The sequence below is a fragment of the Delphinus delphis genome, chromosome 8, assembly GCF_949987515.2.
Source record: "Delphinus delphis chromosome 8, mDelDel1.2, whole genome shotgun sequence".
Lineage (NCBI taxonomy): Eukaryota > Metazoa > Chordata > Mammalia > Artiodactyla > Delphinidae > Delphinus > Delphinus delphis.
This window is the reverse complement of record NC_082690.1, coordinates 99,810,379-99,824,907: the sequence shown is the minus strand read 5'-3', so window position 1 is coordinate 99,824,907 and position 14,529 is coordinate 99,810,379. Positions and strand designations below refer to the sequence as shown.

Below are 14,529 nucleotides of genomic sequence, written 5' to 3'. Positions count from 1 at the left end.
AACACAAGTCTGTTTCCTCTGGTTTGCTTTCTCTATACAGTCCTCCTTGATGGCTCCACTGGCGTTTTACAACCTACTACCTGGAACCCATAGTTTCCACATAGGAACTTTTGTCCACGGATGGCTGCTAAGGTTACTATTGCTGTGGGGTTATATATGAGAGACCTCCTATTCCACCATCTTGCTGACCCAGAGCAAACATTGTAAAGCCAAACAGAGTATTCTCTAATAGTTTTTGGAAGACCTATGATAGACAACATTTCCTACATGTAGCATGTAGCATCCTTCCTGGCATACCCCCAAATCCACATTTGATGTATATCTCTATGGTTTTCCTCCTGGGCTAGAAAACTCTCAGGGCATCTATCTTAGGGAAAAAATCATAGGTCAAAAACCACTATGCTTAAAATAAAAAATAATAATAAAAAAAAACCACTATGCCAAAGACCTTCCCATATGCCAGGCTCCCCCATCCTGCCTGTTCCAACTTCAGACTTACAACTTCTACTTCCATTTTTATATGTTGTAAGCCCTTGCCCCCATCAAATCCAATCTCTCAGGAGACATAAATAAAATACAACCAAAGTGGAATGGGAAAGAGAGAACATTACTGACAACAGTCATTCACATAATTTATTCTCATTGGGCTGAAGGCAAGTAGAGAATATGAATCCTAAAGTTTGGGGATAGGAAACAAAGAAAAATTATTTCCTCATTCTCCCTATACTTTCAAGTCTTCTTCCTGGTTTATTACGTTATTTGGACAACCACACTTGACCACACCTCCTGACATTACTCAATATTTGCTTGAGTGAAAGAGACTGAGGCAAACTGAAGGAGCAGCTCTCATTACCCTCTGTCCATCACCCAGCAAACAGCCAGCCATGTCCTCACCATTCCTGTACACTGTTGGAGAGATGAGACCATCACACCAGCTGTGCCTACTGGGGTTGCTATTGTTTTCTCTTATTCCAAGTCAACTATGCCAGATCTGTGGTGAGTATGGTTTGACCTAAATTGCTCTAGCATGATAGTCTGAAGACTATTGACAGGGAGCTTTGTGTAGAGTTACCTGAGAAAAGACCCTATTCCAATTCTGTATGCCGTTGGACTCTATGAGTAATGTGAAGGGTGGCAGGAGATGGTGAGGAAAGTTCCACAATGTACGTTGTTTTAAGAGGGATCATAGATTCAACATTAACTTGCCTCACTCTTCTTCCTATGCTAAGAGCCTTTCTACCACAACAGACCTGCCCAGTAGCTGTCTATTCTTGTTCATTTTCAGTGATAGAAAACTCATGACCCAGAAATTATTCAAGATCATGGAAAGGTGTCTTTTGATTCTGAGATGCAATCTGTTTTTCTGAAGTTCAGCCTATGGGTTTTAGGTTAACTCCTTGTTTAACTATGAAGGAAAAAAATAATGTTAATAATCTCTTTCAAATAACGAAGACTGTTCTCTTGTCATTATTGAGTTCAGATATTCCAAGCTACACATCTTCTTCTTTTCAACTTTTCCCCACAGGACGTGGGTAGAAACCCATCATCTCTCCTCTGCATGTAGGCTCCAGAGAGTATGTGATTCTATTTCAAAACTACTAACTAAGAGAAAGAAAAACTGGTTCAGGTATAGTCTGACCCCTTAATAGCCAAATGATCCAATGTTTCTGAATTTTTTTAGCTTCGTCTATAAATGGAGGATAATCAGGGAAAGGTGTTGAAGCAGGTGATTTCTTAAAGTCCGGTATAGCTCACAGGTCATGATTTCTCTATTATAAGTCTTTACCCTGGAATTGAGCTTCAAACCAGTCCAAAGATGGTGCCACAATGTGGTGTCAGCTGCGGCTACATCTTCCTGGTCTCTACAGCCCACAGGAAGCAATCCATCGCACAGCAGAAACGCTAAAGTTCCGAATCTGCCAGCTCTAATTGTTCTTCCTGGCCTGTCATTTCTTCTGTTGTATCCTAAGAACAGGGGGTCTCCATGGAGGCTTTGGAGTTTCATTCATTGTACAAAATAATTAACTTTGTTTTTGTGGTTAAGGAAGCTGATTTGAGCTGTTGACCAGGAACTAAAAAGTCTATTTCAGTGCCAGAAAATCCGCTGAACTGGATGCTTCCATAAAATCTCAGGGGCGACTCACAGTTGTCCAGTTGTGCCTGTAACAAACCATGACCTTCTACAATCACTCCACTCAGATCTTCCCGACTCTCTCTTTTACAGTGAAGAAAGGTGGGCAAGGAAAATAACATTTCCTGGACTCTCTAAGTATGTGATCCTTAGAAACTCGAGTTGAGCTAGAGGTAGTAATATGTACAGTATTTTATAGTTTACTTAGTGGGTTTTTTTTATCCAATATCCATGGAGTAGGTGTTACTATCCACCATTTCAACTGAAGTCAAGAAAGTTACATAACTTGGGGCTGCCCTGGCGGCGCAGTGGTTAAGAATCCTCCTGCCAATGCAGGGGGCACAGGTTCGAGCCCTGGTCTGGGAAGATCCCACATGCCGCGGAGCAACTAAGCCCGTGCGCCACAACTACTGAAGCCCGTGCGCCTAGAGCCCGTGCTCCACAACAAGAGAAGCCACCGCAGTGAGAAGCCCGTGCACCACAACAAAGAGTAGCCCCCACTCGCTGCAACTAGAGAAAGCCCGCGTGCAGAAACGAAGACCCAACACAACCAAAAATAAATAAATTAAAAAAAAACAAAAGAAAGTTACGTAACTTACCCCCAGTTATAAGTTAAGGAGCAAAGAATCCAGCCAAGGCCTGACTGAACTCAGGGTTCATATTCTTCTCACGATTCCACAAACCCATGAGATAATCTGGAGATGGGTAGGATTTTCTTAAGATTACGGTCAAAGAATATTTAGAAATGTTTTCAGTGATAGTTAACTCTTCTTATTCTCCAGTTCCTGGGGGGTCCGGATTCTCCTTTTATTTCCACAATGTAATGGGACTCCCTCCATCCTTGCCCCTGGGATTTGGACACGTCTTAGGCTAAAACCAGAAGGTTTTCCAAAGGGTCCATGATGCTGAATAACGATCTTGATGCCTGGCCAGTTGGGCAATCAGACAATGCAGCTTTGGGCTCAATCACCAATGACACGTAGAATTTTTGCCTTCTTTCTCTTCTCTCTTCTTCCCTTCAGCATTAACCCAAGTGAATTAGAAGAAGATGGAGAAGGAACCAACTGACTCTAGAAAGTAGATTGGGCTGGGCTCCAATTACCAAGGTCTCTTTAAGGATACCCTCTCTAGGCCTCAAATTAGGTAACGGTACTAGATCTACCAGGCACGACTTATATTCTGCCAGGACACAATGGTAAGGCTGAATAGTTGTTAAAATAGTTACCACTTCCATGCTGGTTGGCAAAAAAAGTAATACCTGGCAGAGCGGGGCTCCAGACCCACCTTTGTATTGTTACAGCAACACTGCCAGCGACTACTGGAAGGGTCTATGCCTGTGCCACATCTGTTCCTAAATCTTTTAATATCATCCCCGTTCCTAGCCCTAATATTTCACGAGTGTGTGTTTCTTATTTCCTCCTTCCCTTGCCACAGAGGTAAGCAGAGGAAACTGCTCCTATCTAAATCCTCTAGTAAACACAATGGTACATGCAAACTATACCAAAGGAATCCAAAGTGCCAACATCCTGTTGACCTTCAGACTTGTTCAGATTCAGAACCAAAGGCTAGAACAACAGCTGACTCAACAAATTCAAGAGGATATAAAAAAAAGAGGTGAGTGCCTATATTCCCCGGAAGAGTTAGGAAAAGACTTACCTATCTATAAAGATGATCTCCAGGGAGTTCTAAAAATTGTGTGTCCAAAACATCCCTGATACATCAATCTTAGCTGTAGAAAACTTGAGGTGAACAGGGGTAGATATAAAATGTAGTACACATGAAACTTATTTAATGTTATAAACCAATGTTACCTAAATTTAAAAAAAATCTAACACAAGTATGTAGTGGGGTTTTTTTTTGATAAAGTTCACATGAAATTCAAAAAAAAATTGAGATGACACAAAGGTACCTCAAAAGATCAATCCCCTGCCACTTACTCTAGAGCTAGGCCTTCCTTCTTTGAGCCCTGAAAATCATATTCCTTCAAGAAGTTACAAGGAAAAGCAAAAGAAATTATAGACTCTCATCCATTAAGACTGTTATATGATATAGTTGAGTTCATGACCAGAGAGGGTGTGGACCACAACCAAGAAATCTGACAGTAGAGAGGCAACCACAGAGCAACAGAGATGTGGACTGGTTTGAGACCAGATTCCACTTTGAGCCTTTCTTTTCAATATCGAGCTTTAGCTTTCTAATGAGTATAAGGGGGAAATACACCGCCCCCACCTACCTAACAATATTATTGTGAGAATTAGGAGCAGCCTGAGAGTTTGGACGCTCTCTAAGGCAGAACATACAAGTCAATTATTCCTATCCAGGAAAGACGGCACCCACAAGGAGAGAAAATCCCAAGGTTTTATTATTTATCTATTTTTATTCTTTGTTCATTTTTATAAGGATTACATGATTCCAAAAAGAACCCATAATTTCACGGGAAAGATTAAGATCTCGCTTGCATTTATACAGTACTGCTAGAAAAGGCTCTGTTTTGGGGATAAAGAAGAGAACAACAAAATATTAGTAAAGAGTAGAACAGGAGAAAGGAGTGACAGCAATATAAGTCTCCAGGAAGACAGGAGGCCAAAAAAATTATAAGCATGTACCTTGTTTAACTTGAATACTTTTCTTTTCAGAGCCAGAGATAACCTCAGGAGAGCTGGCCTTGGCTATCCTGGCTTTGGGAGCGTGTAAAAACTCTAGTGAAGTGTTTATACCTGATGCTTATCTGGTTAGCAAACTAGGAGAGAAATTCAAAGCAGAAATTGAGAATATGGGTGAGAATCAAATGTTCAGAGACCCTGGACATCCTTGTCTTTTCCTCTACTGATTCAGAACTGTATGAAGTTTCCCCCTATTTTTTCCATCTCCTCTTCACTTCATTCATCCCACTATTCCTTTGAAGATCACTTGCCCTTCTTCCTTCTTCCAACATGCATCTTGAGTTTTCTTTTCCAATATGTTCAACTGAACATTGACCTTACGTAGGATGATGAATGCACACACCAACACACAAACATACAGGTCACAGTTCTCTAGTCCTCCAGAAGCTTGGCATTTAGACAAATTACACCAGAAATAGCTGAGCAATACGAGACACTGTGTCATAAGTATCAAAGCATATACATATGATTCTATAATATTACAAGGGCTAAAGATGGCAAAAAGTACTTTATCACTGGGAAAAATAGGTTGACCATCACAGCTGCTAGTGAGGTACATTTGTGCATTCTAGTCCTAACTATGTAACCACCTGAACATCAGGATAGTATTTTTTTTTAATTTTTATTGGAGTATAGTTGATTTACAATGTTGTGTTAGTTTCAGGTGTACAGCAAAGTGAATCAGTTATACATATACATATATCCACTCTTTTTTAGATTTTTTCCCACATAGGTCATTACAGAGTATTGCCCTGTGTTATACAGTAGGTTCTTACTAGTTACCTATTTTATATATAGTGGTGTGTATATGTCAGTCCCAATCTCCCAATTTATCCCTCCCCCCCTTATTCCTTGGTAGCCATAAGTTTGTTTTCTACATCTGTGACTCTACTTCTGTTTTGTAAAAAAGTTCATTTGTACCCTTTTTTTAGATTCCACATATAAGCGATATCATATGACATTTGTCTTTCTATGTCTGACTTACTTCACTCAGTATGACAATCTCTAGGTCCATCCATGTTGCTGCAAATGGCATTATTTTGTTCTTTTTATGGCTGAGTAATATTCCATTATATACATGTACCACATCTTTATCCATTCCTCCATTGATGGACATTTATGTTGCTTCCATGTCCTGGCTGTTGTAAATAGTGCTGCAGTGAACATTGGGGTGCATGTATCTTTTCAAATTATCTTTTTTTCTGGATATATGCCTAGAAGTGGGATTGCCGGGAGTATTTTTTATACCTTTAGTGCTGAATCTCCTCAGTTATAAAATGAAACGAGTTGAGTTGAATTTGGTGGCCCTTAAGAACCTTTAAATTTCTCAACTTTGCCGATTCTATGAGCAATATCTCCCCTCTGTTATTCACCTCTCTTTAAGTGTAAAGAAATGGAGATAAAGTAAGCAGAAATAAGTTAAAAATGTACTATTCCGGTACCACTTCCGTGACTAAGGTATTTCTTTTCTCTCTGCCAGAAACACACAGTGACAATCCGCTGACCAACTATTACCAGCTCAGCCTGGCCCTCCTGGCCTTGTGTCTGTCCAGTGGGAGCTACTCAACCACCAACGTTATTCCTTACTTCACTCCTGAAAATAAAAACTATTATTTGGGCGGCCAGTTCTCAGTAGGTGAGTCATTTAAACCCAATTCCCTTGGTTTCAAGGACATAGGCACCAATAGGCCTTGCTCTTTGAATTTTTCTACCAGTAAGTACTTGAATTTTTTCTATCCTCTTTACCCTAGTCTCCTCAGAAGAGAATTTTTGTTTAGAAGAATGGATATTGAGTAGTATTTAAGCCTCTTTAAGGCTTAAATACTACTTAAAATACTTAAAAAAAGTATTTAAGCAGTATAGTAGAAAGATGTGGTTCCTACTCACACTTCTGAGTAACCAACAGATGTTAACTCTTGACTTTAATTTTCCCATCTTTAAAATGAGGATAGATCATGAGACTCTTCAGATAAGACATCTTAGGAAGTATAAATATTAGAGAAAGGGAATGCGGTGGAATTCATTTATCTCAACCCTGCACCTTTCTCTCATCTATTGGGACCATTTGGATGTGTGGGATTACTTCCAAATAATAGATTTGGAAGTAATCTTTCTTCCAAAGAATAATAGATTTGGAAGTAATCTTCTCATCTATTGGGACCATTTGGATGTGTGGGATTACTTGAATAATAGAACCTCTCCAGTGGTCAGGCCCAATATTTTGATCAATAAAGTGCGTATCCACCATGGAGAAGGACCAGAAATTCCCCACTGGATCCGCTTACACATCCAAAAAGAAGTCCCCTTAAGACAAGTAGTGCTGTTGCCCTAGGGGCCCAGATCCACAAGCTCATTTTTCTCCAAGAAGTTCAAAGAGAACCACCATTCAGTGTCTCAGGATAGTAAGGAGAAAGCGAGCTTCTTATACTCCTTCTTCTATGAGAGAGGTAAGGCACCGTGCCTAAAGAACATAGAGGAAACCAAGTAACGAGCCAGGAAAAAAAGACCTTATCCTCCATCCTTCCAATCTCTTGCCTCCTCCTCCCCATTAAGAAGGTTTACTGAATGAACTGCTCTCAAGCGCTATTTCTTAATCAGTCTAATGGAAACCTTGGAACTTTACAAAGACATATTTGTTTGGAGTATTATCCTGGGTTTTCTCAATTTCTTTGCCAATATGGCTAAAAGATAAAAAAGGATGAGAACAACCAGTAGGTAAAAGCAGACCATTCGTGTGTTTGCACCTACAAATTCATATGTGTTTCTATGACCAAGATGTGAGTTTCTGAGTACAAGGTACGTGGCTATTCAACATAAGGAAAGAATATTGCAATATTTGAGAGGCTAGTGCCAGAGGGATGACTGCTGTACCTTGAAATTCTTATCTCCCATCATTAACGAGCATAACCAACCATCCCAGTTTGGCCAGATTTGTCCTGTTGTTAGTACTGAAAGTCCCACATACCAGGAAACTACTCAGTCCAGGGTGAACCAGGATGGTTAGTCACCCTATCACCGGTGTTTTGCTTCCTGACAGATACTGGAGCAATGGCTGTTCTTGCTCTAACCTGTGTGAAGAGGAGAATAGAAAAGGAGGAGATTGAAGCAGATATAAAGGATTTACACAAAACCAATGTTTATATAACATCCCTGGTAAATAAGATTCTGTCTGCAGAAAATGATGGTCTCTTTGGAAACATATTTAGCACAGGAGAAGCTATGCAGGTAAGTCAGAGCGTAAACCAGGAGACGGGGAAGGGATTCATGGAGAAAAGCAACATCTTCATCCTCCCTTACTGGCCTCCTAAAGACTTATTATCCATTCTGTTTCCTATACTGACTTTGATCTTACTCATGTGATTCCCCTCCCCTGCCTGAAATGTATTCTCCTCTCCTTTACCTTTCCATATCCGATGCTTCTAGGAAGCTCTTCCTGGCTCCATTTAAGAAATTCTACAGCCTGCTACAATCTATCTTGTTGTTTATCACATGCAGTTTCACACTTTACCATATACCGTTGTTTGGCGTTTCACCTTACCTCCCAAATTAGGTTACTGGCATGGAAATAATAAGTGGTAGTGGAATCTGGTAGTTATTGACATTAAGTCATTAATGCACAACCACCCAGTGAAGAAAGAATTATTATCTCTATTTCCTAGGAAGTAATAATAATGAGTGTGAATCATGGAGTACCGGTAACTTGCCTAATAGTACAAAGCCAAAGAGCAATGCAGATCGTGATAGGACTGAAATAATTGGTTTCAAAACTCATACTCAATGCCAACACTATCTTGTATATGTTCCTTGAAGACTGAGAATTTATTCCTGCATTTACTCACTGATCTACTCAACTCTAAGGGGTAGATACAAGAGGAGATGAAGAAAGGTTTATAGAAAAAAAAAAAAAGATTTCACCGAGTCTTTGGTATGAATTTGGGTCTGCTAGGCTGGCTCAGGGTGAGAGGACTTTCAAAGGGAGAGAAGAAGCAAGGACAAAGGACAAAGGTACAAAAGAACATTCCATATTTTAGGAAGATCAAAAGGTTCAGCACAAGGTGCTTGGGAAAATTACAAGACGGGGCTGATGATGTAAGCAAGGGTCCAATCATACAGAGTGTTCATATTGTTGTTACTGTTCACACTTGATAAGTTTGAAATTAATATAAAACCGTGGTTTCCCATTCTGGCTGCACATTTGAATCACCTGGAGGAGCTTTTATAAAATACTAATGTTTACACCCCAAACCAACCAGTTAATACAGAAATTTAGGGGTGGAACATGGGCTTTGGTCTTGTTTAAAAACCCTACAGGTGGTATTCATTCACAGCAGGACCAAGAGCTGCTTACCTACCACAGTTTATAAGAGAAGATAAAATATGATGAGTTTTCTTTTTAATATCCCACAAATGCTGGTTGACTACTTGGTTATCTTTAAGAGTCTTCAAGAAAAAATGAAAAGGAGAACTGTCCTTCCTTGAGAAACCACAGAGCAACATCTTCAAGTTTAGTCCATTTTAGCCCTTGACTTACTCTAATACCCTCTTAATTTTTCCTACCCTGTAATTCTTCCCCTTCAGTCCAGTTTATATCTGCTGCCTGGATAGTTTCTGTTCAAGAACCTGTTAGACTTCCCACTGTCAAGCAAATGCTGGCAGACACCGCACCGTGAAATTCAAGGGTCTACCAATCTGGTCCCAACCTCCTTCTCCGGGCTGTCCTTCCACAATTGCCCTGAGTGTTCCCTCTACACCAGTTCTCCTAAGCCAGGAGGAATCCTCTGGGGATTTTACTAAAATGCATATAACTCTCATCATAGCCAGGCCAGGCTCTGGCCATTCCTACTTTATCCCCTATGGTCAGGTTGTTGCCTCCTCATGTCACCTACTGAAATGCCATCATACCACCAAGTCTATTCAAGTACTGCCTTCTCCACCAAGCCTTTCCTCAGTCTCACTAAATGTTTATGAGCTCTTCCTCTTTGGAAAGGCCATGCCGCTAGATGCTTCTCTTAGGGCATTCATCTTAGGGACTCCTTTACAAGAATCTGTTCACACTATTTACGGATTGCCTCCTATATGACAAGTACTGTTTCAGCATCAGTGGTACAAGAGTAAATACGGTAGAGAAAGTCTGTTCTCACTGACGCTATGAGAGTTTGTGTGATTTAACAATTTCCACCTCCCCACCCAAACTAGCTTATAAGCTTCTTGATGGCGGGAAAGGTATTTTAGTGGTCTAAGGTGGTTCCTATGTAGTCAATGTCCAATAAAGATTTACTAAGTTAATTAGATGCAGGCTTTCCCGTTATGTGAAGTTTCTCTCATTTATTCCCATTCTCTCTCTCTCTCCCTCTCACGTTAGGCTCTGTTTGTCTCATCAAACTATTACAAAAAGAAACGGAATTGCCAAGAAACTCTGCACACAGTACTTCACGACATCCTTCAGGGAGCATTCCATCTGCCAATTGCTGCAGCCCAGATCTTACCTGCCCTGATGGGAAAGACCTACTTGGATGTCAACAAAAACTCTTCTTGTACCTGCAGTCCAGGTATAGCACTAATGAGCAAACTGTTTTGCCTTTCAGCATAACACCCAAAGTGTGTGAGACTTAGGTTTCCTCAGGGACCAAAAGTGACCAGTTAAACCTCTAAAGCATAACAGTTCCCAGATAGAACTCAGTCCTCCATATGTGATCATAACCACCTGAGGATTTGTCCTTAACAGAGTAGTAGAGGCTGTTCTTGGTTCAAACACTGATGAACAAGGTAGAGTTTATTAAAGGACGTCTATCTCCGAAGGGATGTTTTCTGACTGCTGGATACAGAGATTTTCTGAGCATCATTCCCATCCTAGAAAGTATGGTGTCTCTGACTTTTCATTATGCTCAATGAGTGGTCCCTCAGAGACATAAGACATCAATGTGGAAAGAATATGGCAGTGTCATAAGAAAATTGCAGCATGAATCATTAATCAAACAACTGATTTTGCAACAAGGCACGAAAAAAGAAGACTTTTCCTTCTATCTATCTGGTTCAGGCACATGTAGGTTTAGGGATCTTAGACAAAATGTTTAACTTCTAAGCTTCAGTTTTCTACTATAAGAAATGCAAATGATCATAGTATGTAACATAGGTATTTGTAAGGACTGAAGGAGAAAATCCATGTAAAATGATTAGTACAGTGCCTGGCACATAATGTTTTCAATAAAGGTTAGGAAATAAAAAGGCTAGGGATTGGGAAAAAATAGGGGAAGGGCACTAAGAGATACAAACTTCCTGTTGTCAAATAAATAATTCATGGGACTATAAAGTACAGCATAGAGAATATAGTCAATAATATTGTAATAACTTTGTATGGTGACAGATGGTTACTAGACTTTCCATGGTGATCAATTCGTAATGAATATACATGTTGAATCATTGTTTTACACCTGAAACTGACATAATATTGTATGTCAACTATACTTCAATAAAAAAATTAAAAGGCAAAAAAAAAAAGGGGGTGGGAAGCATTACTGTATGCTGCACCAAAGCAAAAAAAAAAAAAAAAAAAAAACAGGAGCTTTTGTGGGAAATGGGAGGTGGGGTAATTGAATTGCTGAGACAGCTGGAAGCTGACGCAGGCACAAGCCCGCACGAGCCGGTGAGTAGTGTGTGGTTTGTGCTTTAGTCATATGAGAGATCTGCCCCGTGACTGCTGACCCTCGCTCCTTGCACAAACCTTCCTCTGCATAAAGGGAAGGAATCGTTGCATAGGGCTTGGATAGGTGTGCAGACTCTAACCTCATTTTTTATTATTCCTTATAATAATTCTTCTCTGCCTTTCTGTCTCTGCCAGATAAATTCAACATCTCCACAGATGAGCCTGTACCTGTGACACCTACTATCTCACCCTCCAATATTTCAGTCAATTACTCTGTGCAAATCAATGAAATTTTCAATTCCACCAAAGTCACCGTGAGAAAGGGTTCTGTCTTCCTCGATGTGATGGTGGCAGCTGAGAAACAAAATAAGGCTGCATTTTGGTATGTGTGTACATAACCTAAGGTTAAGGAATTTAATGGGATTATGACTCAGCAAGAATACATCTGCACCTGAATACAATGTACATTTAAAACACCTCCCAGTGAGTACTTTTGCTGTTCACCAACATCGCACGGCCGGGGTTAAAAAAAGGGAGGTGAAATTTTTCCTCCTCTAGCATGTAGCAAGTATTAAATTATTGCTCACTGAATAGATAAATAAGTACCAGGGATCCCTCTTCTGTCAGTTAAACTCCTTCAATAAATAGAACCTCTTAAGTCAGACATTTTGTGTCTGGAACAGTGGTTCTTAACCATTTTTGAATCACTGACCCCTTTGAAAGTCAGATGAGTGGGATTCTCATCCCAGAAAAAGGAATATACACACAAAATGTGTCATTCTTAAAAAATTTTTATTTTATATTGGAGTATAGTTGATTAACAATGATGTGTTAGTTACAGGTGTACAGCAAAGTGATTCAGTTATACCCATAAAAGTGTCCATTCTTTTAAATTGTTTTCCCATTTAGGTTATTATAGAATATTGAGCTGAGTTCCCTGTGCTATACAGTAGGTCTCTCTTGGTTATCTATTTTAAATATAGTAGTGTGTACATGTCAATCCCAAACTCCCAATCTATCCCCCACCCCCGCTACCCTTTACCCTTTACCCCTGGTAACCGTAAGTTAATCCTCTAAGTCTGTGAGTGCAAAACTTGTCATTTATGTTTTTTTTACATGTGCGGTTTTTTTTAATTAATTAATTAATTTTTTTTTTTTTTTTGGCTGCGTTGGGTCTTCATTTCTGCATGCAGGCTTTCTCTAGTTGCGTCAGGTGGGGGCTTCTCTTCGTTGCAGCGTGCTGGCTTCTCATTGCAGTGGCTTCTCTTGTTGCGGAGCATGGGCTCTAGGTGCGCGGGCTTCAGCAGTTGTGGCATGTAGGCTCAGTAGCTGTGGCTCGTGGGCTCTAGAGCGCAGGCTCGGTAGTTGTGACACACCGGCTTAGTTGCTCCGCGGCATGTGGGATCTTCCCGGACCAGGGCTTGAACCTGTGTCCCCTGCATTGGCAGGCAGATTCTTAACCACTGCACCAGCAGGGAAGTCCCCAAAACTTATTATTTAAATCAGAGGTCTTACAAATGCCTCCCCCACCTTTCAGGAGGTTCATGGACTCCTAGATTAAGGTTCCCTGACCTAGAGAGTTCAAATATTAAAATTAAGATGTTGACTCTGCCTCTGAAAAATATGGCTAACTGACAATAGCTTATTGTATTTAATAACATGCTGTAAGATGCGACAGAGAAAATCGTATATATATGAAAATTATGTCTATGTGTATATATATAACTATAAAGCCTGCTTTCAAGTGTTCCCAGGAAGGTAGAGAAATGTGAATAAAGAATGTGAAAAAGACATTGACTATGTCACTTTTTAATAAACAGGTATAAATTACTAAATTATCCTTTCCTGTTCCTCTTTCCTCAGTGCCTCTAGGACAACCAATTAACACTTTCTTGTACTGCTTTAGTGTCTTCATCAGTTACTGTCTTGGGTAGAAGATTTGAAATTGTTGATGGCAAAGTGTCTACTATGGCAGGAAGGAGGGGCAGAAACCAGGGGAATCATTTCTCTAATTTTGCATGGATTGTAGGAGGGCCTGCATCAGAATGACCTGGAATGTTTATAGAATGTGCAGATTCCTGGTCCCAGCCCAGACCGACAGAATCAAGGTATCTGGGGATAGGGCCAGGAGATCTGCATACTCTGAAGCATCTTCAAGTGATTCTTACGTGCGTTAAAGTTTGAGAAACGCCCATGGAGAGTTGCCTTCGACCATTCTAAGTTCCTGGAACCCATTCACTGTCCCCCACAGTTTCAAAACGGAGGACAGCCCATGGGGGCCCTACATCACCACTGTTCAGAACATAAGCGCCAACAATAATGACAGAACCTACTGGCAACTTCTGAGCAATGGCCAACCGCTGAGCCAAGGTAAGGGAGAGTACGACAAACAACGCTACAGAGTGAGATGCCCAAAGCATTCAGGTGTGAGGGTGTAAGCTTTGGCGGGGAACGTGCCAAGGAGCTGGGAGAGCCATATCCATTATCTGATGATTTGGTGGTCAAATCATTTGACCCACTTCTTCTTCTTCCTTTTCAGGACCTGGGAGTTATGTTGTCAAAAATGGAGAATATTTGGAGGTTCGTTGGAGCACATACTAATAAACCCAAACCATCCTCAGCTGGGTCTAAGCCTTTTGTAGTGAGATTCCATGTGGAAATTGATCTCACACCTTCCTTTTCACTTATCTCGACCCCAATAGCATAGTCAATAACCTCTAATCCTCTCTTCGCATGTTCAATAAAAGATCAACAGCTATACAAAAAGAGCGTGTTCTAATAATTTCATAGCAAAAGGGAATTACTATTAGAGAGAAGAACTACCTCAGGAGGAAACAAAGTGAAAGAGAATAGACCCACTTGTCTAATAAACTGAGTTCTACTCAAGGTTCCCCTGCTAACTATCTGGGTGACCTTGGGCAACTGGGGAAAATGGAGATAAAGTTCTGGGTCTAATGGTGCAGCAGCAACCAATGAGATCAAGGAGAAAGTTCATAGGGAGACTGAGCTCTCTGAGACCCAGATGCAAGGGAGGAACTGAGTGGACATATTGGCTTCATACAGGCAGTGGGTAGAGAGAAAAATATTGCCAT

The 14,529-nt window shown here is 40.5% G+C and overlaps 1 protein-coding gene across 1 annotated transcript; it reads left to right on the top strand.

The window, feature by feature from the left end:
• The first annotated feature begins 831 nt into the window (after positions 1-831).
• Positions 832-14,185, top strand: TCN1 (transcobalamin 1). The gene is made up of 9 exons (XM_060017436.1): positions 832-996; positions 3,566-3,745; positions 4,768-4,908; positions 6,275-6,430; positions 7,832-8,019; positions 10,157-10,343; positions 11,633-11,819; positions 13,689-13,807; positions 13,977-14,185. The coding sequence occupies exons 1-9, from the start codon at positions 885-887 to the stop codon at positions 14,036-14,038; spliced, it is 1,332 nt and encodes a 443-aa protein (XP_059873419.1). The 5' UTR covers positions 832-884; the 3' UTR covers positions 14,039-14,185.
• Positions 14,186-14,529: the final 344 nt, after the last annotated feature.